The sequence below is a fragment of the Numenius arquata genome, chromosome 2 (assembly GCF_964106895.1).
Source record: "Numenius arquata chromosome 2, bNumArq3.hap1.1, whole genome shotgun sequence".
NCBI classification, from domain to species: domain Eukaryota; kingdom Metazoa; phylum Chordata; class Aves; order Charadriiformes; family Scolopacidae; genus Numenius; species Numenius arquata.
Window position 1 is genome coordinate 73,711,058 of NC_133577.1, and position 22,361 is coordinate 73,733,418.

Below are 22,361 nucleotides of genomic sequence, written 5' to 3' on the forward strand. Positions count from 1 at the left end.
GGCCACGGCGTAGCACGCCGAGGCACCGATCGGCCCGGCCCGGGCCGAGCCACGCCTCGGGCCCTGGGGGTGGTGCCGGGCGGGCTGAGGCGGGGCCGCGCCGACCAAAACAACGACACGCCCCGGCAGCCCTTGCGCCCGCTCCCTACTGCCACCACCATCACCGCCGCCGCCGCCACCCGGCGGGGCCCGCTCGGGGCGCCGGGCGGGCGCGGAGACCCGCCGCCATGAAGCTGCGTGTGCGGGTGCAGAAGCGGACGGCGCCGCTGGAGGTGCAGGGGGCGGAGCCAACGCTGGGGGAGCTGCGCGCGCAGCTGCGCCGAGCCCTGCTGCCTGCCTGGGGGTACAGGTAGCGTGTGGAGCGAACCATCGGCTGGGGGGGGAGGGGGGAGGATTTGGGGAAGGGGAGCAGTCACGCGCACGCGGGCTTGGGTCGGCCGGGCCGTACCGCGGGCCGGACCATCTTCCACCCCTCCCTCCCCGCGGCGGCGGTGCTGCCCCCTGCGGGGCGGGCGGGGGAAGGACGGGACGGCCCTCTGGGCCCACGGGGCCTACAGTTGATCCTCCGGCTGAGCCACCCCTCTGGAAGGCAGAAGAGGGGCTCCTGCCGGGGGCTGGGTAGCGCATCGCGGGGATGAGAAGATTGCCGGCCTGGAAGGGTTTACCCAGTTGACGGGGGCTCGTTGCTAAAACTCGTGGAAGGCTTCTTGCTAAGCCGCGGGTAGTGTGTTTGATGTTGGGGCCCTTGCTACAGGAGGGACATTGAGATGCTGGAGTGTGTCCAGAGAAGGGTGACGAAGCCGATGAGGGGTCTAGAGCACGAGTCTTAAGACGAGCAGCTGAGGGAGCTGGGGTTGCTCAGCCTGGAGGAAAGGAGGCTGAGGGGAGACCTTACAGCTCTCTACAACTGCCTGAAAGGAGGGTGTAGCGAGGTGGGGTTAGGTCTCTTCTCCCAGGTAACAAGTGATAATGGCCTCAAGTAGCTCCAGGGGAGGTTTAGGATGGATATTAGGAAAAATTTGTTCAGCGAAACGGTTGTCAAGTGTTGAACAGGCTGCCCAGGGAAGTGGCAGAGTCACCATCCCTAGTGGTAGCTCAGCATTGCTTGGTTAATGGTTGGACTTGATGATCTTAAAGGTCTCTTCCAACCAAAACGATTCTATGATTCCTTCTGACAGGCCCTGCGGCAGTGACGGGGGTGGGGCGGAGGGTCACTGCAGCTTCAAACCAGTTTTGCTTCCCAGCTGTTCACTGCAGAACAGGAAACTGAAACTTTGGGAAATGCTCAGCTGTGAAAAATGGATTGCAGCTCACTCAAAGCTGACTTAAATTTCCTTGTGGCCTTTACGTTACAAAACTTTTTGTAGGGTGTTAATTTTACAGCTTTGCAGACTTCTTGGAGAATCTGTGGGTTTAAATTTCATAAATGTTTTATCTATGAAGGACTCATGGTAGCCTTTATAGGAGAGTCTGCAAAATGAATTTATGAAACTTCTACAGAAGGGGCTCATTTTTTGATGGTGGCTAGAGGGTTTGTATTCACAAACATCTAATTAGGTGCAATGTACAAATGTTTCACTGATGAAACGCCCATTTGATAGGACAGCACTGTGCTGCACAGCAGTGTGAGCAGCAGAAACCTGAAGTTACTGCTTTTCTTGCCACAGTGGGTGTGTTTCATAGCTGATACTGGATAGCTGCTTCTGTGCTAACCAGTTTCATTTTTGTTTGGGTTTTTTTGTAACTGCTTGACCTGAGGCATCTTTTCTTATTACCCTCATTTGCACCTAGCATGCTGGAGGGCAGCTGCTGACCTTTTCAAATTAATGTTTTCCTTAATGAGAAAGCAGGATGGTTGACTCTGCAATACTACCTTGTTTTTGAATTATCTGAGCCAGTAGTTTATTTAAAGCTTGTTTTGCTAGGTGTGATATCTTCTAATTTGGAGGGCACTTGTTTGCTACCCTTCATAAATGTTTTATGAGCAATTACTGTAAATTAATGGATTTATTAATGGATTAAAATCTGTGACAAAGTAGTGTTGTAGTGTGCCGTATGCATTTCTAACTATACCTCTTGTGTGCAGTTCCCCAGGTGCAGCCAACCATGTTTCCATACTTTTTTTCTATTTTGCAGTTCTGATATTGAGTTTTCGATAACATTGAACAGAAAAGATGCTCTCACAGAAGATCAGAAGACCTTAGCTTCATATGGAATTGTTTCTGGTGATTTGATATGCTTATTACTGGAAGAAGCAGATGGACAACCCAACCTACCTCCTCCTCCTTCTATACCTCCCCCACTTCAGAATGGCCATGAGCCATCCACCTTGACCCCCAACAAAAGTCAGGCCAACAGTCCAAAAGAAGGGCAGAATGAGCAATCTGACAAACAGAAAGCTCAGGTAGAAGTTCAAAAGAGTGATGAGAGGGTAAGTACGTGAAAATTGCCCTGTACAACACAAGACAAAGAAGAAGGTATGGTGTTGTGCCAGTTGCCTAACTATATAGTGAAAAATCTCTTTAGAATATTTGGCTCTTCATACTTGTCTGATATATAGCCAGTTATTTGGATGAAAATTTGTCTCTGTTTGTTGTGTATTAGCTGTGATACAGAAGCTAGTTCAGAGACCCTGAGATGTTTCAGCTCTGACATTTTTACCGGATTGAATGTTTTTGCTGGAACATGCGCTTTCCATAAAGAAGTTAGGAATGTGATACTTAGCTGCCTCAGTGCTGTCTGCTCGAGGAAACTGATTCTAGGTAGTTAACAAATGCAACAGACGCTGTCTGTCAGAAACACCACTCACAAGATGAGTGCACAATTCCTTTCCAGTAGGTTATAACAGTTCCCGGTGATTCAGACGGCCTGCCATAGACAGGCTTCACTCTGTCATGTGCGTGGAGGTTGTGTTCCTGTGATAGCTCCTGCCTTGTGCTTCAAAGACATATGTCTGCGTGACCCCTAGGCTGCATGCAGCCAATAAGCATGGTTTTTTTGCATATTACTCAGTGGTTTGTTTTCTGTGTGACAGTACATGTAATAGTTGGTGGGAGCTGTTATCTGCTTAACTGCTGGGTCCTGTGGTGAATGGAGTCTCTCTGGTGGAGACTAGTGCCATAGCCTATCTCATTATACGATCCTGTCCTTTTTAGACAGGAGTTTGAGAAACTGGAAAGAAGTTGTCTTCCAACATTCTTTAAAAGCAAGTAGTTTTTTGTTTTGGAACTAATTTCAAATACAAAATGTTCCTTAATACAACCTTTGTATGAGAATATGGATAAATGATCTTTTTAAAATATTACTTTCAACATATGAAAATTAAGATTTAGGGTAAAAAGAATTGTAAGTAATGAAAGAAAATGTTGTTGGACTGTTGTCCCATTGATTCTTGTCGGGAGCAACAATTCTTACATGGTGCTGTGAGCATGCAAGCTCCTTATGTGTGTCAGTCAGACCATAGTAAGTCCTGCAGAAGTATCCGTTTCACGTTTATTTAATATTCAAAGGGAAGATGAAAGATTCTCGCATCTTCCTCCAAAAATGGGGTGAAAGATGGCAGGAAAATTTCTAAGCAACTAAGTGTCATTGTAGAAGAGCTCTAGAAGTCTGCAAATCTATATTTAACTGGGGCTATGTGCATTGGTGGTAATGAGAGAAGGGATGTTCCATGGATGGATGGTGATATCAGCCAGCCTCATACAAACATAGGGGTGTCTTGTGCCACTGGGTGTGGATGGGGGGGAGAAATAGCTACAGCTTCTTTAGAATCTCTTTTCTTTCCTGACCCTTTCCTTAGGTAAGTTTGCTTGTAGTTTTCATTCACTACTTTTTTTTTTAATGTGTGTGTGAGTAGTTTTATTACTTAATGTAATAATACGGTGTGACTTTGGTAGAAGAAGGGAAGCCACAATAAAATCACAGTGCTCCTCAAGTGTCAGCAGATATACTCCATTGATGACTTTTCCCCCCAGCTATTTAGGTCTATTGTGTTTTGAAGTAGTCCAAGTTATCATCTTGTTTACTTGCCATGCATGTTGGCTATATTTAAATAAATAGTGGTACTACAGTGAGTAAGTTATTCCCGTGTATGTTGTGAAAATTCTGATGAAGGTTTAATGTATTATCACTTTGTCTTCAAGTAGTATATACAATCAAATGACAGCCCTTTTATGAAGGGCTTGCATTATAAATGTCAAAAATTACAGAGGCTCTGTGCATAATCACAACAGTCTCCAGTTGGGATGCTAGAAAATGGAGGTGTAATGAATCTGTACAACTTGCATGAGAAATCAGTTGTGGTTTGGGCGACAGATCCTCTCTTTAGACTTGGTGCCTGTGAGGATTGGAATAAGCAGACAAATAATATTTATTTATGTAGAGGTGTCATTTTCTAAATGAAGGTATGTTTTGCTTTCCCTTGAAGGCAGGATCCAGCCTAGAATATCCTTCTGGATTAGTCCCAGAAGATGTTGACCTGGAAGAAGGTACAGGTTCCTATCCCTCTGAACCCATGCTGTGCAGTGAAGCTGCTGATGGTGAAATACCACATTCCTTAGAGATGCTCTACCTTTCTGCTGAGTGTACCAGTGCCACTGATGCCTTGATTGTTTTAGTACATCTTCTCATGATGGAGACAGGCTATGTACCTCAGGTAGGTGCACAACCAATCAGGAAATTTCTTGGTCAGTATGAGAAAGCAGTGGAATCTAATGGGAATGTGTGATACAAGATGCATCTGAAGAGCCACTTCTGGCATCGTGTACGTCAGTCAGCAGCAGGGGCTGCTGAAGTATCATCTGTAATTTCTCTGACCAGTAAGCCTTAAGGCTAAAGACTAGAGCAGCTTTTAGGTGTGAGAGAAGAGGCCTGTCCCTGTGTTCTCTAAGTCCTCAGCCTCACTGGGATCCAGCTGATAATCTCCTGTTTCTGCTTTGTACCCTTGAGCTTGTGTAGATGTGCTGGAGCTTGTGTAGATGTGCTTAGATTGTAGCACTTGTTGAAGTGCTGCCGCAAGCATCGCTATTGACTCAAATGTATCCCGTTCAGATGCTGGTTAACAAGGGCTAGGTCTGCCAAAATGTTGTCTCCAATTCTGTATTTGCTTCAACTGTGTTTGGTTAGGGTTTGGTTCCACTAACCTACAGAGGTATCTAACTCATACTCGAGCACTTGTGGTGGTACCTCTGTACAGTGTATGAATTTGCCTTTGCCCTTTAGATTTTCAGATTTTCATTGTGTGTTTACTAGAATGTGGCTGGATATGCAAAAAAACCCCATTTTAATGTTTAAATTCTCATGTTTTTTTTCTTGCGGTGAGGCTAACTAAGCACATGTAAGGGGTCAGTTTAGGTGTCTGGTTGACCAATAGCAATTTAATAAATCTGCTAAGTTAATTGCATTCCTGTAGCCTGAAAATACTATCTGAAGAATATGTTTGGCCCTGGGAAGAAGGTTTGCTTATGTCAGTCAGTAGGCTAGGAAGTAGGGAAGATGATTGCTTTGCAGATTTAAGAAGAAAGAGAGGCTACGTGTACTAATGATTTTGTTGTGTTCCCCCTCTGGATTCTGAGCCTTTTCATGCTGGAATTAAAAGGAAAAACTGTTAGTGCACTCACATTTTTGAATGGATTTCAGGCTATGATTCTTCAAGCCCTGTCAGACCTTGTGAGTTCACAGAAAAGAACCAGACAAAAGGTCCAGTGGAGAGCCACCAAGCTGGTGAGGGGTCTAGAGAACACGTCATATGAGGAGAGGCTGAGGGAACTGGGCATGTTTAGTTTGGAGAAGAGGAGGCTGAGGAGGGACCTCATTGCCCTCTACAATTACCTGAAAGGAGGGCCTCTTCTCCCAAGTGAATAATGACAGGACCAGAGGAAATGGTCTGAAGTTGAGGCAAGGGAGGTTTAGATTAGATATTAGGAAGAACTACTTTACCGAGAGAGTGGTCAGGCACTGGAACAGCCTGCCCAGGGAGGTGGTGGAGTCGCCATCCCTGAAGGTATTTGAGAAACGTGTAGACATGGCACTTCAGGGCATGCTTTAGTGCCCGAGATTGTTGGTTTGTGTTTGTGGGTGGGTGGGTGATTTTTTTTGGTTTGGTTTTTTTTTGTGGTTGGACTCGATGATCTCAAAGGTCCCTTCCAACCATGAAGATTCTGTGAAAAGGTGTGATAACGTGTTTTTCATGCAGTAAATTAACGTACATGCAGGATTTATCAGAATACTGGAATAAATGACAGAATGAAGGATATGTCTCAAAGAAATAGGTGTTTGCTCACTGAACAGTCTTCCTTGTCAGAAACTGGGACAGGACAAAAACGTTACTGAACTTCTTAGATTTGGTGCTACTCTTGGGGAAAATAGTATATAATCATGCAGTTATAGTCTGTCATAATGTGCGTTGGGACTAAACTAAGATTTGCAAGCAGCATTCTGGCATTTCCTAACTTTTAATTCTCTTTTCTTACCCCTTAATCTTGGTACATTGCTAAAGCATGGCAGTGTTGTCTCTGTATTTTTAGGGGACAGAAGCCAAGGCAGTGTGTATGCCAGAGAAATGGAGAGGGAATGGTGTTTATAAGCTACAGTATACACATCCCCTATGTGAAGAAGGTTCTGCTGGTTTGACTTGTGTGCCTTTGGGAGATGTTGTTGCTATTAATGGTAAGTTACTCAAGTTTTTATCCTGGATACACATTGCTAAATCACCATTGTTTAGCAAAAGAAAACTTAAATCTGTTTTTCTGCACTCTGTTTAGAACTGCACCTTGATTATCCAGGTCACTGAGGTGCAAGTGATGCCACTTCCTGATGCTGAATATTCTTGGCGTTTTCTGTCTTCACGTTAACTTTTTCTCTCTCTCTAGTTAGAATAGATCAATGCTTAGAAGATTCAGCTGGCCTTTTTGTTGCAATGTTGTAGAAGTCTTTTTCTTGTTTTGTGTTTCGTGTACATTGCCAAACATTAAAAGAGGTAGATTTGCTCCAGCTACAGTATTTTGTCTTATGTTCTTTGCAAGACTTAAAAACAACTTCCAGACTATGTATTCTTTAGCTTTAATGTATAATTTTTCCTGTAGCATACTAACAGTTCAACTGTGGTCTCAAAAATACTATTTAGTTTGAGCTATTCAGTCCAGAAAATTTAGGGAAGTCTTTTTGTTTGGTTGGTTGGGGTTTTTTTTCTTTCTTACTTTACTTAGCCTTTGACCAATTCCACATTTTTGTGGAACTGGTATTAAACTGGGACTTGATTTTATTTTCAAGATATCAGATTAAAATTTTTATGTTTATTTGTAAAACTTGTAACTGATTATGCCAATTTGTATAAGCACATATGTTTTCTCAGAACTTGTACACATTCTGATCAAATGTTTTAACCAAGTCAGGTTAAGGTTAGATTTAGAACAGTGTTATAACTACCATGCGTATAGTGCCCATATATTAAGCTTGTTGAGTCTTTCTGTAGTTAGTATTTCTTTAATGACTGGGTTATATAATGGCTTTCTGTATGCCTCTTCTAGCTGTGTTACATCTCTTTCCATGTGATAGCATTGTTGAAGGCAATGCTTGGTTTCTGTCACCGAGATCTTTGTTTATTCCCTTCTATTTTAAGTTCCATTTTATTTTTCTGAAAAATTTTATTTGTTTAGCTGCTTGCTATAGTTGGGTATTTTCCTTGAGGGGATCTGGAAGGGGAGGAAGGTAAAACACCTCTGAAGGGTAATGAAGTGGTCTGTCATCTCTCAATGTGTTATCAATTTTAAAATGTATTTTTTTCTTATATTTGCAGCAACATTGAAAATCAACAAAGAGATTAAAGGTGTTAAGAGAATACAGCTATTGCCAGCATCCTTTGTTTGCTTTCAGGAGCCAGGTATGACTGAGCTATGATTCTCACAGTAGCAAACTGAAAAGTAAAGAAGTGACACAGTGGGTAAAGATATACTTCAGTAGAGGACTAAATAGCTACAGAATAGTAAGAAAGACTAAAAATGTGGTTACCATTTAGGTTAGCCATAGCTTTGTGGTAAAAGGTATTCAGAATGTAGCCATTTACTCACATTTTGCTGTTACACTATTAATCCAAGAAACTCAAGTTCTTTTAAGAAAAGAGTCTTTCAAAACTCGAGTCATCCTTTGGCCCATATGCCTGTTATTTATGAGGTCTTAAGCATATGTGTGAATCGCTGGGGCAGCAATGCCTGATTATACCCCCTTTTGGCCTCTTGTTGTGGCACCGTAATTTTTATATTCTCTTTGTCAGAAAACATGTGCTGACCACATAGTTTTGCCTCTAATTTTGGCATTTTGGAGAGCGCTAAGGGGGGGGGAGGAGGGAAAGGCAGATAGATGTGGATCCTTGTGAGCGCAGACCTGACTAGCCTTTTGTTCTCTGAAGTATATGAACTGCTTTGTAGGCAGTTGAGACTGACTTGGCGTTCTACGCTGTGTCCTGGGTAGCCCAAATTGCTGATATACAAGTCTAGTTGAAAGGCTTAAAAGAATAACTGAACACTGAAATGTGTCTGATACAATGGTAGAGTCTTCTGGCTCCTCGTTCTTCAGAGAACAGAATGGAAAAACATCTCCTGTCAGAAAAATGAATATTGCAGGCATTTACAACATAGGTGCGTGTTACCTGGGAGCTTTGAAATCTGACAAAGGAAGCTCTGGGAGCTTGAGAGTCAGTTTGTTTCTGAAGAACTTGAGTATTTTTCTAATTGGTGCTTTTTAAGGCTAAAAGAAAGCCTTGCCTGACCATGGAACTGGTCTGTAGTTTGTTGATGAATTATTTATTGTGTGATTGTTACACTGTAGTTGCAGAGCCACTCCCATCAATATTACAGATTACAGTTCTGCTTATAAGAAAACCATAATTCTTCTGCTCATATATAATTTTTGCATTATAACCTCCTGAAATTAAGCTTTTTACCTCTCCTCTTTGATAGAAAAGGTTGCAGGTGTTTACAAAGACCTTCAGAAATTATCCCGTCTCTTTAAAGACCAGCTGGTTTACTCTCTTCTGGCTGCTGCCCGCCAAGGTGAGAGAAAATATTTACGATTAGAGATGGTACTTCATTTTTGAGGATGGAAGGAAGGGGGTCTATCTAAAGCCTTGAAGGAAAGGTGTTAAAAAAAAAAAAGCTGTTCAGTGATGGGTATATAAAAAGTAAGGATAAAGTAATTTATACATTCTGAAGAAATTATATTAATCTTTGTATCTCAGAAAATGTTAATATATGTTTTCGATTGCTTTGGCCTGACTTAAGAGACTGAAGTGGAGTGGTTGTTCTCCACAGTGATGAGAAAATTGTACCACGATAATTTTGTGGCAGTAGTCCTGTAGTTTTGATCTATTTCTTTGTCAAAGCAGAAAAATTTATATAGCATCATATTTGGAAGTCTAACCCCAGGAATGATCTTCTTAGTAACTGATCACTGAGTGCTTGGAAAGGATGGTAGGAAGTAATCCAAGCTGGTGTTTGTGAAGCAGTAGGAAGCCAGGCTTTCACTGTATAGATACTGCCATGAAAGGTCTCAGCTTTGTATTTTGAAGGCTGTTCAATGGAATTCCCTTTAGACTTCAGTGTGGGAAGGTTTTACGTGAAGCATGTGCTCTGTATTTAATGTGTTTTGTGTGGGCTCATGAAATTGAGCAGGTCTCTTTTCCTTACCTATTCCTTTGTTCTGTAGCCTATAAACATAGTTAGGTGTGTGGAATGTTTCTTAGGCTTAGTGGCCAATAGTGGTCAGCATAAAGTGCCATTTGCCCCATTGTGCACTCTGTAAATCTACTTAGAGTTGCAAGAGATCTCTTTTATAAGAAGTCACGTCATGGTATTTTCTGAGAAAAGTGATGTAGCTCAGGCATCAATGGGAAATGATTTAAGGGAAAGATTATAATCTCCATCCTTTATGATCTTCAGAGATAGAGTAAACTCTGCACCACTTAAGTAATGCTTCTATTTTCTCCACTTTGTAGCTCTGAACTTGCCAGATGTGTTTGGGTTAGTGGTCCTTCCTCATGAGCTCAAGCTTCGGATTTTCAGACTTCTGGATGTCCGTTCACTCATCTCTCTTTCTGCTGTTTGCCGTGATCTTTACACGGCTTCGAATGACCAGCTTCTATGGAGGTTTATGTATCTGCGAGATTTCCGAGGTAATGTTGAGACATGTTTTTCTAATTACATTCTCATGTGAACAGAGAGATTAGGTCTGACAGATTTTTCATAATAGGCTCATCAGGCAACCACTTCTGATTTTTAAACACTGAGTAAATGCAGTCATTTGTGATGCTGACCAGTAGAGTTGGTCAGGTATAGTTCAGGTGGATGCGTAGTTTTTTTGCCAGGAAAACTGATGACGATCTGCTGAGCCATTACTGGTGGACCATGTAGTTCTTCCCATTGTGTGGTGCAGATTTTCCTTGTTTTCATATGTTTCCCTGGCTACTGCAGATATTAGGAAATGGAGTGAAGAGTTATTCCTGCTATAATTTCTCACAAGAGATTGAAGAAATAAGGTGATCAAAGGAAGTGCAGTCAGGAGTCAAAGATGGGGGCAGAGTTTCTGGGATTTCCCTACTTTTGTAGATGATCCTTTAGATAGAATGGGTGTGCAAGTACATTAACTATTGAATGGTCCTTTATATTTTTTAAGGTGCATTATCTTTATGAAAAATTTATTCAACAAAAGTGGTTTTTCATCTCTTGATTCTTCAAGTTCTGACAGAACTGTGGGCTTCTGTGGTGTGAATGCTACTTAAAAATGAAATAGATTGCCTTTCTTAATTGTTTGCTTCTCTTTGTAGATCCTATTTCAAGGCCTCGTGACACAGACTGGAAAGAAGTAGGTGGCTTTTTTATACAATCCCTCTGCGATTAGTCTCCGCAGGCTAATTTGAGAATAGAAAGTATAGACTTTGGGAGGCAGTAACTTTGAGTTAAATTTTAGTTTACAAGTGTGGTGTTACGTATACATATGCTGAGTTTGGTCAGAGTAGGAGAAAACAGCATCAACAAGTTGCATGGTGTGTGCCCAAGTCATGGGTCTTGCAGACATGCAATGTTTGGTCTTTGGCAGGTAGGGGAGTTGCTGTTCTGGGTTTTCAGACTGGTAAGGAGTGCTTGTCTGAAAAGTGCTGCAGAGCTGAATGCAATTGCTGAAGGTGGAACACAGATCACTTCTAGAGCTTTAAAATGCCTTTGTTTCTGTCTGCAGCTATACAAGAAAAAGTTGAAACAGAAGAAGGAGGCCCTGAGATGGAGGCACATGATGTTTCTGCCCCCTACACCTCATCCAATCCCCTTTCATCCCAACCCATTCTATCCTAATCCCTTTCCTCCCAACCCATTCCCATCAAACCCAATTTATCCCCCAATGATCATTGGTGGAGAGTATGATGAGAGACCAACACTTCCATATGTTGGCGATCCAATTAACTCACTCATTCCTGGCCCAGGAGAAGCACCAGGCCAGTTTCCTCCATTCAGACCACATTTTGACCCAATTGGTTCCTTGCCTGGAGCAAACCCTACACTTCCAGGACGAGCTGGTCCCAGTGACAGATTTCCACCTAGGCCCAGCCGGGGCCGCCCCATGGACATTCGCCGTGCGTTCATTTGATGGCTGCTTTTTCCTTCAGTGAGTTTTCTAGTCCCTGAGCTTGCTTCTTAACTGCAGGAAATTGCAAATCCCAGGCACTAACATCTGCCTTCTCTTCAGATTGTGGCAAGAACATGCGTGCATGGGAATGTTTCAACCACAAAGGCTGGGTTTGTTTTATGCTCTGGTAGTACTCTACCATCTGGCACTAGGGTCTGTTTCACCAAGAGCTACAATTTAGAACAGTTTGTTCTCTTTTCCCCCCTCCCCCCAGCCTTGCCCTTAATCATCTGTGAAGTGCTACTTAGAGACCAGAAGGATACCGGCCAAATACTTGCTGCATCAGATAAAGAGCACTTTAAATACAAACCCTCTACTTGTCTGTCTTGTTTGAAGAGTTTTATTAAATTGCCAGGAAAAATAATGTTGTTTAAAATGTACCTGGCTAATAATCTTTATTAACAGAAAATCTGACATGTTTCACATAGAACAGGATACTACCACTGTTATGGTAGATGTGAATTTGTAGAAATTTTCAAATATGCCATTTCCTTTTTCCTTTAATGTTTTATTAGGTAAAAAGCATTTTTGTATTGTTACTTAATACACAAAGAATACAGGGAAGGGATTTTCTTTACAATGGTAATATTAGAACACAAATAAATTTGTTTTACAAACAACTGAATAAAGTCATGCTAGAGAACAACCCAGAAGTCTGAACAGAAGCAGAGCAATTTTACAAAGAACCAGCAGCAAAACTTTTGTCTTTCTCCTTGACTTTACAAATAAGGAGCTGTAGTACATGGCTGCATTTACTGTGTGTGAACTAAAACTGGTGCAAAAATTAATCTTTCCTCTTGCCTATCTTGACCTGGTTGCAATGGAAATGGGATCACAGCAGGAGAAGCAGAATGAATTCTTGCTTTACTGCAGTAAATTCCATTTAATTCTGTTACTCAAGGATCAAAATGTATCTTGCCAAGAGGAAATGTGTTGTAGCATGTTATGAGCACCTTTCAAGTGTTGTCTTATTAACTAACGAGCAACTAACAAGACCACTGTTAAAAGTTTCCTGATGAGATCTGCAGGCTGATGCTGGAGCTCAATTAAAGGAAGACTTGGATGACTAAAAGTTGCTAGAACTTTTCATTTCTTACATATTTTTTTTTTTTTAAGATGGATTGATCTCAGTGTTTCTATACATGTAGATGGTACTGATGACTGTTGTGACAGCTGATACTATTTTCTAAAATATTTTTGAAATTCCAGAGTGGAAATGGAATGACATTTCCTGTTAAATACAAGCTATTTAATCAGTAATACTTATGTGCTTTTCTAGGTGATATTTCAGTGATTCATGTTCTTGTTTTGTATAAAATCAGCTGACTTCAGTAGGGTCAGGAAGTTTTGCCATTAACTCCAGTGGAAGTAAAATATAATACTTTATTTTGCTGTCAAAAGTTGTATTTCTTTTTTCTTCTCTTTTCTACTTCACAGCAATAGCATACCAGTGCAAATCCTGACATAATTAAACACCTAAGAGTAGGTATTTATAGAGTCTGTGGACAGTAGTTTCCCAAGATTAGTCTTATTTTTAACATTCGCCTGCAGTGGTTGAATTGCCTTGTTCCAACAGAATTTTCACTTCACTTAAGTGTATAGTTAGGCCTCTTAGAGCTTACAGTGATTCTTTATATTCCACCGACTATAAAAAGGAGAAGGGAAATCTACGCTGCATTGGTTTTGCAATATTTTGTCCTTGTGATGATTGCTTCAGAAATGCATCCATAACATTCAGATAAGATTATACAGCTTTAACTGATTAAAAAAATCGTAACTTTTCACTTTTTTTCAAGCTATTTCTGGGAACAGTGATCTCTGTGTGTCAGAAGCGTTAATTTTGTGGCACCAATGGTACTCGCGTTACTAGTGCCTTGATGACAGTCGTGTCGCTTGCTCTGTTGGCACATCCCATGCTGCTCTGGAGTTGGGCCCTCTCTGCCATGAAGACAACCTTGTCATACTTCTGCCAGGCTGATGCCACAGGGTCTGTTTATCCTGGTTTTTGTCATTTGAATGTTTGTTTTTGAAGAAATGAACTCTGCCTTTTTACAGATATGCGGCTAAGTGACCTGAAGATATTCCTTCCCTTTCTTCATTGTTCCTTCATGTTGTAGTAAAGGTATTGTGAGCCCAAGATAAAGGAACTTGACTTACCCTGAACTGACAAGTTCACTAAAGAGGCGTTCCCTTTATTTATAAAAGAGGATATGAAATATAAAGTGAATCTCAGGGCCAACAGTATAAAATTAGAAGACAAAGCAGAGGAAATATTTGAAAACTAGCAGCTTATTTTGTTTATTTGCCAGCTCCTCAGTCAGGTATGTGTGTCATTGCTGTTTGTGAACTCTGTAGAAGAAAAATCAAAAGATGAAATGCCTGAAGATGGGCATTTCTTAACTGTACTGTTCATCTGTATCCAGCACTGTTAGGGTTGCTACTAACAGTCATTTGGAAATAAGGAACTATTGTTCTTGGCTTTTCTATTTATTGTTTTATCTTATTCATGAAACCAACCAGCCAGATGAAGTAACTGGGTCAGATGTACCTGTCTATGACTAGTGAAAAAGAGGAAAATACCACTGCAGTTACGAGGAAGACTGCTATTCTTCTGAACCTTAGCTTTATACAAGACTTTTAGTTGCATGGGAACAAAAGTGACGTTCCTCTGGAAATACCACACCTAGATACTGCAAGAAAGTCAAGGTGTTTCTCAGTCTGTATCTAAACAGCAAAATGTAAACTAATTTTCCAGGTGGTGGAAATGAGTGGGTGTCCTAGTTGTGTTCCAGCTCCTTCTTGGCCTGGGCCCAAACACACAAATCTATTTGCGTTTCCTGGCTTCCATGTGAAGAAAACTATAAACCATGCAGGACAAAAGGGAAGCTCTGTCCAGGTGCTTTGTTTTCACAGCTGTGTGAGAAGGATCCCAAGGCACGCTGTGGGGCATGCCTGCCCTCTGATTTAAGTGTAACTTCTATTCACCAACTTTTCTATTGCCTTCTTACTGGCCCTAATGCCAGCTCTTATATTTAGGTGCCTAAATACCTCTTGGGTATCCCTTAGTTCCCCATTCATATAAATGGATAATATACCCCTTGTATTTCTGCTGTCTTCTGCTCTGTTAGAATGTAGGGATTTTGGAATAGAAACCCTGCATCAAAGGTGATAACTGGAATATATGATGATGCATTTGTGAATCTCCTGTTAGCCAAAACATCTAGTATGTGAGCATCATAGTTGCAGATTGAAGTGTGCTGTTGGAACATTTCTAGGACACAGTATAGAGTTTCATCATTTTAACTTGGGAAAGAACTCTGTTTTCACTGAAGCATTCCTGTGGATAGAACTGAAGATGCTTTTCAGGAACTATAGGAATAACCAAGTTAAGTAGAGAGTGCCTGTTGCTTCTACTTGTTTTTGCAGGCTGGACCTAGGAGAGGGGGAGGTGCCATTCTGTTTGCCTGTCCTTTGAAAGATGACAGGTGAGAGCTGTAGGCAAATGAGATCTGAGTCACTGCTGGGTATCAAGTCGACAGTGCTGTCCTACTGTGGTCTCCTGGAGGACAGGCCTGCTGTGTTCAAATGCAGCATCACCAAATGATCCAACCGTTGTGGTTTCAGTGATGAATTGGGGTCAATTTATGGGGCCATACCATACTAGTCACTTATTTTTTTGTGTAGGTTGTTAAGAGAGAAATAAAAAGATTTGGGGATAGAGCAATTGAGGATTCTGGCAGTAAACTTTTATTTCTGTCTTTGCATCTCTGGTGACCATTTAATAGGGAAAGGCATAAACCATGCTGAGGGAAGTGTTATAGAAGGAAATCCTTTCCCACTAGGGTTGTATTACCTCCTCTCCATATAGGGAAGCCTGTTAATCTGCTATTGTTCTTGCCAGTGGGACAGTGCTTGCTCAAGGCCATTTGTCACTCTTTTATTGCTCCTGGAGACTGCAAAACATCAGGGTCTGTTTTTTTTCTCAAATAATGACATGTATTTATGATGCTACATTGTAAACTGCTTAGCAAACCTGGAAGGACAACACAGAACTGGAGGGGGGGAAAAAAAAAAAGATAAATCATCAGGGAATAGGGTGGTTCTGTAATACTGAACTTGAGGTATAAATCATTGATCCAGAGGAGTCTCCCGAGAGCCTTTCAACCTGGAAAAGCTACGCTGTTACTTGCCTGGAAGTGCACAGGTCACAGAAGCCATTATATGTGTAAAGGCCTGTACAGGGGTAGGTCATACAAGGTCCAGATGACTGCATTGAATTTGGATGTTCATTACAGGTGCTGTGCAGGAAAGAATTGCTTGTTTGGCTTTATTCCCACCAGTGAATTATAAGATCCAAGATGGCAAGTGCTGCTGTTGTTTTTGCTGCTCTGGTGATCTCCATTTTTAACTGACAGCAAAGATCTGTGGTATTGGCTCAAATGTTTTTAAATTACTGACCACTCTGGGCATTCCTAAGTGTCGCTAAGGTGAAGTTGCTCAGGGAAGCACAGAGCCAAAAGTCAGGCCTTGGAGCTGTATGCATGGTTTGTGACTAAAGTACTTGACAAAAGTTGAGGAAAAGTCAAGGAGGTGGGATGGGGACTGGCACCTGCATCAGGTGTGTTTATAAATAGTACTAGCACAGTGCAAGGGGTAGGTTCTCAGCTGGTAGAAATAGCCATAGATCTATTGACTTACTCAGGATGGTTTTTTTCAATCGTGAATGCAGCTTGTGTCATTCCTGGTTTTTGCCGTGTCCCAGTTCTAGTGTATGTGTTCATTCGCAGCTTCATTCTGTGTTGCAGGCTTAGAGGAAAAGCACACCTGGCAAAGATCCACCTCTGTCTTCTCGGGAAGAATAATTCTTGGGGGGGAGGGGTCAGCAAGGACTAATAGTGATCATTTACCCGCTTGGGACAATCCCATATATGCCTTCCCATGGTTTGGTGTCTCTGGATGGACCCCAGCTCGTCTTATTTGTAAAGGATAGTTTTCCTTTTCTATTGCAGGTTTGTCACCTTGTATTCATGTTGCACTCGCCCCAGTGAAGTCAATGGGAGTTCAAGGAGGGAGACAGGATTTCACTGCATCTCTTTGTCCATTCGGTATTATGGAACACTCAGCACACAAGTATGCGCACTTCATCAGCTCTGCTAGTAATTAAGCATGTTCCTGGGGGACATACTTAGCCAGATGTGACCAAGTCACCAAAGTGCTTGGAGTTTAGCTGGGTTTTGTCTGGAATTTGTGTGAACTGTGAATGTGAACTCTGGTGTTTCCAAGGGCAGGGGAAGAAGTTGTTTTTTGTGAGGAAGGCCCATTTCTCAGGTTATTTTTGAGCTAAGGCTACAGGGTTAGAACATGACATTTTTCTCTCAGAACTCAGGAATCACGTGCAGGGGACATAAATGCAAGGCATGAAACATAGACATTTTATCTGCTATGAGCTGAGTGATCTGGAACAAACCAGCAGTCCATCTGGATGACCTGCTCATGTGATCTTTGGCGCTTACTGATGCCTGGTACGGTATTTAACTTGAATGTAGTTTTGCTCTGAAAAGTGACTTTTTATAAAGTTGGTATTGTGAAGTTCCACAGTTCGCTGTGTTTCCACGCTCGAGCATGCTCACTTTATCAGTCAATGAATACATAGTCTTGACTCTGTCTTTGCACATTTGTTTCTGAAATAAGCCTGTATTTATTTTTTTTTTTAGCTTGACCTCAACAAGGAATTGGAAGTTAGCAATTGTATTGACTATATACAAATGAAAATAAAATCTAGTTTGCACTGTAATAATTGTGTTGACTCCACAGGGGTTAGCAAGAGTAAAATTTGCTTTACAACTCGGTCATTTGAACAGATGTGATTCTGGTTATGCACAAAAACCAATGAAATAGTGCCACTTTTATACAGTCACTTTTCAGACCATTATTAAATATTTTCTTTGTATTAAAACAACTATAGTTTTTTAAATTCCATTTACCCAGGTGTTAGTTGTAAATCGCTGGGTACCACTGAGTGTGTTCCAGGATGACATCAGATACGCTGATATGAAGAATGAGGGCTGACAAAAGCAGAGACCCAGCTGCAGGGCTGTTAATCGGAAAACAGGCTTGCAAATGATTTCCTCAGGTTGCGGATGGTCTCAGCTTTTGCTTCGTCTTCATTGGCGTTTCCCCGCTGAGACGATTCAGATATGCTGAAGGTGTTTGTCAGGGACTGCGATTTGCTGAAATGGAAAACAGAGTTTGGACTCAGCAGGGTGGTTTCTCCTAGCCAGTAATATGCAATCAGCACAAGACCAGACTCTGAATTAAACTACCTGAAATGTGTAGTGTGGTGGCTGCATCCTTAGCACCAACATTTTGATCCTTAAGTACATTGCTCTTAGTTTGCTTTGCTAATGTAGATATCATCACTGAAAGCCTGTTACAGATCATCACTCCTCTGCTGCCTAGAAACTGTCTTCTCATTCCTAGCCTATATTTTGTTCTGGCCTGTTCATGTGAATTTGCTTGTGTCAACTTCTTGTCAACACCAAACATTTTTTTTGCCAATCTTTGCTGCCATGGTGCCAGCCAGACATGCTCCATGAAGGGTGGCAGCAAAGGCTGCTACCAAAGATCCACAATAATTCAGTGGTGTGCTGAGCTCCAGAACATATAGTCACCATCTGTTTATATATATGAGTAATGCCACTTCTACTGCCCCCCCGCCCCCTCCTTTTTGCTACCAATTGCAAAAAAAGTTGCCCAGTAAAGAACCTTGCGTGGCTCCTGCATTCAGGAAATAGTGAAGGAATGACTCTTGTTGAGCTTTCTGGCCAATAATGTGCTGATTACAGGCTGTAGGGAGTATACACCCTGTTGGGAAGGTAGTAGCTGTGTTGATATAGCTGGAATATAGCGCACAACTAAAAATGAGCACACGAACAAGAGGGAGACTGTGAAATCTTACAGATGTCAAGTACAACTTGTTCTATCCTGACAACAGGTCAATGGTGGCTTGTTAAGCCCAGGCATATATACCTCTGAAGTCATTCATGGTTGTCCAGGCCTTTGCCCCTGGGGACTACTGCCTGAACACAGTTGATATGTTCTTCATGCCAGCCCAGGGTATTTTTTTGACAGCCTTATTCTACTATCTACAGATACTGGCAGTTTAACAGAGCACCTACTTCAGATGTGGGTGTGGGGTGGCTTGCTGCTTGGACGTTTCAGTGGGGCTTGGCTGACTAGGAGCCCGGCCTTGAGCAGGAGGTCTAGGCTGCTGTGGAGGGAACATGCCTGCCTTGGAAGCCTGGACTGGAGAGGACCCAGTTGCTGATCGGACTTGCTGTGGAGATCCAGGTGACCTTTGCTGCTGAGGTGAAGTGGACTGGGGACTCTGGGGCTGCTGTCCTTGAGGAGAGAGCCGCTGCTGTGGAGGTGCATTTGTCCTTGGAGGCTGAGATCCCTGAGGCTGACGTGGTCCACCTGAAAGGGACGTGTAGACAAAACATGAGGAAGTGCATGTGATGGACAACAAGCAAGGAGCATCTATATGGAAGAATGGGTTTTGCTAAGGGGCCAGACTCTTCAGAGTAGCTTCATGCAGAAGAATAAGGGAAAACCTCTCTTACAGGCCTAAAACTGGAGTCATGCCCCCGTCTCTAGAGTTGTCCATTTCTCTACCTCCTTCAGCACTAAAAAAGCTCTGCTGCTTTCCCCAAAGGGAGTCACTTCAATGTGCTGTACTCTTCCATGTAACTAATATTTCTTGTCATTGGCGAGCACTTCCTGCTTTGGGAAGGGAGAGTCACTGGAGAACCAACTCTGCAGGAAATGAAAGCTGAATCTGCTGGTTCGGATCAGCAGTCCCTTCATGGGCCCAGCAGTTTGATGTGAGACTCTGCAGCCTATCACTGTCCATACATCTGTTCCAGCATTATCAGCAGGTGGCTTCAGACGTATTGGTAGCAGACTCCCAAAACTGAAGAGGATGTGGAAAGCAATTGGATGTGACATGAGAAATTGCTGGACACAACAGGTAACAGTGTGAGAAGCTGACAAAAGTTACAGATAGCGTCGTGAGGGCTGGCTGGATTTCACAGGTGGTCAAGGGGGAGTTACATGAGAAAAAACTTCACAGAAAATTGAAGGGGAATGCTGGAGACAAATGGGGAGTGGTCTGCAAGGCCAACAATTCATATGAGTAATACCATGTAATGCTAAGATTACATAGATGCATTTGGTATCAGAAATACTGAATTTTGCATACAGCAAAACTGTGACTGATGAGGAAAAGATAATTAGAGGTGGGTGTTAATTTGGTAGGGACTGGACAAAGGTGGCAAAATGGAAAGTCTAATTGCTTAATGTGGATTGAGTGGTTGGTGTGGTCTGTGTACCCACAGGGCAGCCCTGCACTTCATCACCTCAGGGGAACACCTAGACATATGGATCAGGGATTCTGGAAACACCACATCAGTGTCTGTTCCAGGCCTGACAGCACTAGAATCTTTCCATTGCTTCTTAACACTTGTAGCCACTGCAGCTTTGTGCAAACACAAATATATGTGTGCCCAGAATCCTACTCCAGCGCCAGTTCAAGTGGCCTTGTTTTGCTGAGTCAAGTCCTATCAGCAGTATCAACTGGATCTGTATCAAATTTTCATCCCACTTTCTCACCTGCTGTGGACTATGACAGCGGCTGCTTTAACAGCACACTGGATTTGCTGCCTGTTTGTCGGTGAATTGGAACAATGAGTGAAGGCTTTATCCTGATAGCTTTTGTTTAGAAGGCAAACTGGTAGGTCTCACAGTACACGCTGTCGTGGGACCCGAAGAACTGTACCTTGGGGAGGAGGCCGTGGTTGGGACAGTTGTCCAAGCTGAGGTCCAGTCTGAGATTTCATTGACGCAGGTTGAACTTGTGGAGGCTAAAGGAAAAAAAAAACATTCCAGTTAATACAGAGTCCCCAAAGAGAAGCCCTGAGGTAATACAGGAACTGCGGAGTCATGAAGTATTCCTTAAATACACACACACACGCGCGCGCGCAGCATCTGGCTGGTAAAATCTCATGGGACTAAAATGGAGAGCTGAGTAATAAAGAAGTTGTTTGCTTGCAGGGAATAACAATTAAGTTACAGTTTAGAATGTTTTTTAGGCAATCAGGAATTACCAAATGTATCAGGCCTGAGGGGGTCTCTTAGTCCCATCTCCCAGTTTGGACAGTTGCCAGCACCAGATGTTTCAAAGGAAGGAGGGATGAACCGTGGAAATATCTATGGAGTAATCATCTCTTTGCCCTAAGGGGTCTCCTCTTGATTGCTAATAAGCAAGGACCAGCTTCAGCCCTGAAACATGAAGCTTATTATCTGCTCCACAAAATCTTTGCAACAGATCCAGATATTTTGTTTTGATATTTACACCCAGACCCTTTGAGTCTTGCTCAGCTCTCAGCCTCACTGCTTTTCCCATTTCTTAACTCCCTTGCTTTGTTCTGAGTTTTGAGAAAGTTCTCACAACCTGACCTCGCTAGGCTATTCATTATTTTGCAAACCTTTACTCCCCTCTCTCTCATTCACCTCCTTTCTAAAACCAAGAGACTGAATCCCTTTGGTCCCTCCATGGGAATGTTTCCAGGCCCCTAATTGTTTTCATCACCCACTTCTCTTTCCCAGCTTTGTCATTCCTTCTGCAGATGCCAGAAGCAGGTCTGCTTACATTATTCCAGATGAAGCAGTATCTGGGTCCTCTGTATACATCACCAGCTCGTTTCTCCCGCATCCTAATTTCCTGCTTCTCCCTTGTCAGCACAACCATAGGCTGAGCAATGGTTTTCATTAGCCCGTATGTGACAAAGTCTTTCTCAAAGGGAATGGCTAGTGCCACTTGCAAGGTCTGCAGATTGTTTATGTTTTCCCTCTCTCTTCCCCCAGTTTAGCTTACCTTTCAGTCTTCCATATGGAGTTTCATTTGCTGTTGTAGTGACTTAACATACATAGCTCTGTCAGATGTTCTTCACTGCCATCCCTGGTCCTGACTAACACAAATAAGTTGGTGCCATCTGCACTTTCTTCTCTCTCACTGTTTACTCTTTTTGACAGATATTTTAATAAACAGATTTAGCAACACAGAACTGTTGCACAAAGGGCTGGTCCAAAGTTAACAAAAGTCTGAGTAAGCCTATTGCACAAAATTGTTTATGAAAGCAGAGGAAGCTGGAGACAGATGGGCTGGTATATGCCAGATTATTTACATGGAGAACACAATGATAAAAGGGTCTTCATGGCTCCTGGAAGGTCAGGAGAATGAGCTAAGTGATTCTGGAAATGGGAAGAAATGTTTCATAGTTGGAAGCACTGAAATGATTTTCAACTGACTAACATAAATGTGATAAGGTCACCAGCCCATATTTTACACTATTTGTCTGAGACGTGCAAATGGACAGGGAGGAAAATCTGGGAATTTTCCATTCCTTCTAGTCCTACATATCTTGGGAAACTAAACCTTGCCTTGGTGTTGGTGGAAATTTACTGTCCTAATGCTGTGAGACATCCTGATTAGACCAGCCAAAGAAAGGGAATCAGATCTCATATTCACCTCTATGGTCTTTGCCTAAAGCCACCCCATGGCTTCTCAGAGATGAAGGCAGAACAGGATTTTGAGGCTCAGACATGAAGGGGTGAGGGCCACCCCAAGCTCT

The 22,361-nt window shown here is 42.5% G+C and overlaps 2 protein-coding genes across 3 annotated transcripts in view; one reads left to right on the forward strand and one right to left on the reverse strand.

Annotated features, from left to right (window-relative positions):
- Positions 1–103: 103 nt before the first annotated feature.
- Positions 104–13,067, forward strand: FBXO7 (F-box protein 7). The gene is made up of 9 exons (XM_074168267.1): positions 104–349; positions 2,137–2,431; positions 4,427–4,654; positions 6,525–6,666; positions 7,796–7,879; positions 8,955–9,047; positions 9,989–10,165; positions 10,817–10,854; positions 11,227–13,067. The coding sequence occupies exons 1-9, from the start codon at positions 228–230 to the stop codon at positions 11,629–11,631; spliced, it is 1,584 nt and encodes a 527-aa protein (XP_074024368.1). The 5' UTR covers positions 104–227; the 3' UTR covers positions 11,632–13,067.
- A 4,700-nt stretch (positions 13,068–17,767) lies between these two features.
- The window catches only part of SYN3 (synapsin III), a 177,427-nt gene continuing 172,833 nt past the window's right edge, over positions 17,768–22,361 (reverse strand). For both annotated transcript variants that reach the window (XM_074165355.1, XM_074165345.1), the window contains exons 11-13: positions 20,507–20,591; positions 18,849–19,146; positions 17,768–17,900 (exon numbers count right to left, since the gene is read on the reverse strand). In XM_074165355.1, coding sequence (XP_074021456.1) covers positions 17,768–17,900; positions 18,849–19,146; positions 20,507–20,591 — 516 coding nt within the window. The remainder of the gene's footprint in view (positions 17,901–18,848; positions 19,147–20,506; positions 20,592–22,361) is intronic.

What these genes read in the sequence shown, in the direction of transcription:
- FBXO7 (XM_074168267.1), top strand. Translation starts at nt 228, where the DNA reads ATGAAGCTGCGTGTGCGGGTGCAGAAGCGGACGGCGCCGCTGGAGGTG. An exon ending in CTGCCTGCCTGGGGGTACAG is followed by an intron (nt 350 to 2,136) that starts GTAGCGTGTGGA and finishes TCTATTTTGCAG; the next exon opens with TTCTGATATTGAGTTTTCGA. An exon ending in TTCAAAAGAGTGATGAGAGG is followed by an intron (nt 2,432 to 4,426) that starts GTAAGTACGTGA and finishes TTTCCCTTGAAG; the next exon opens with GCAGGATCCAGCCTAGAATA.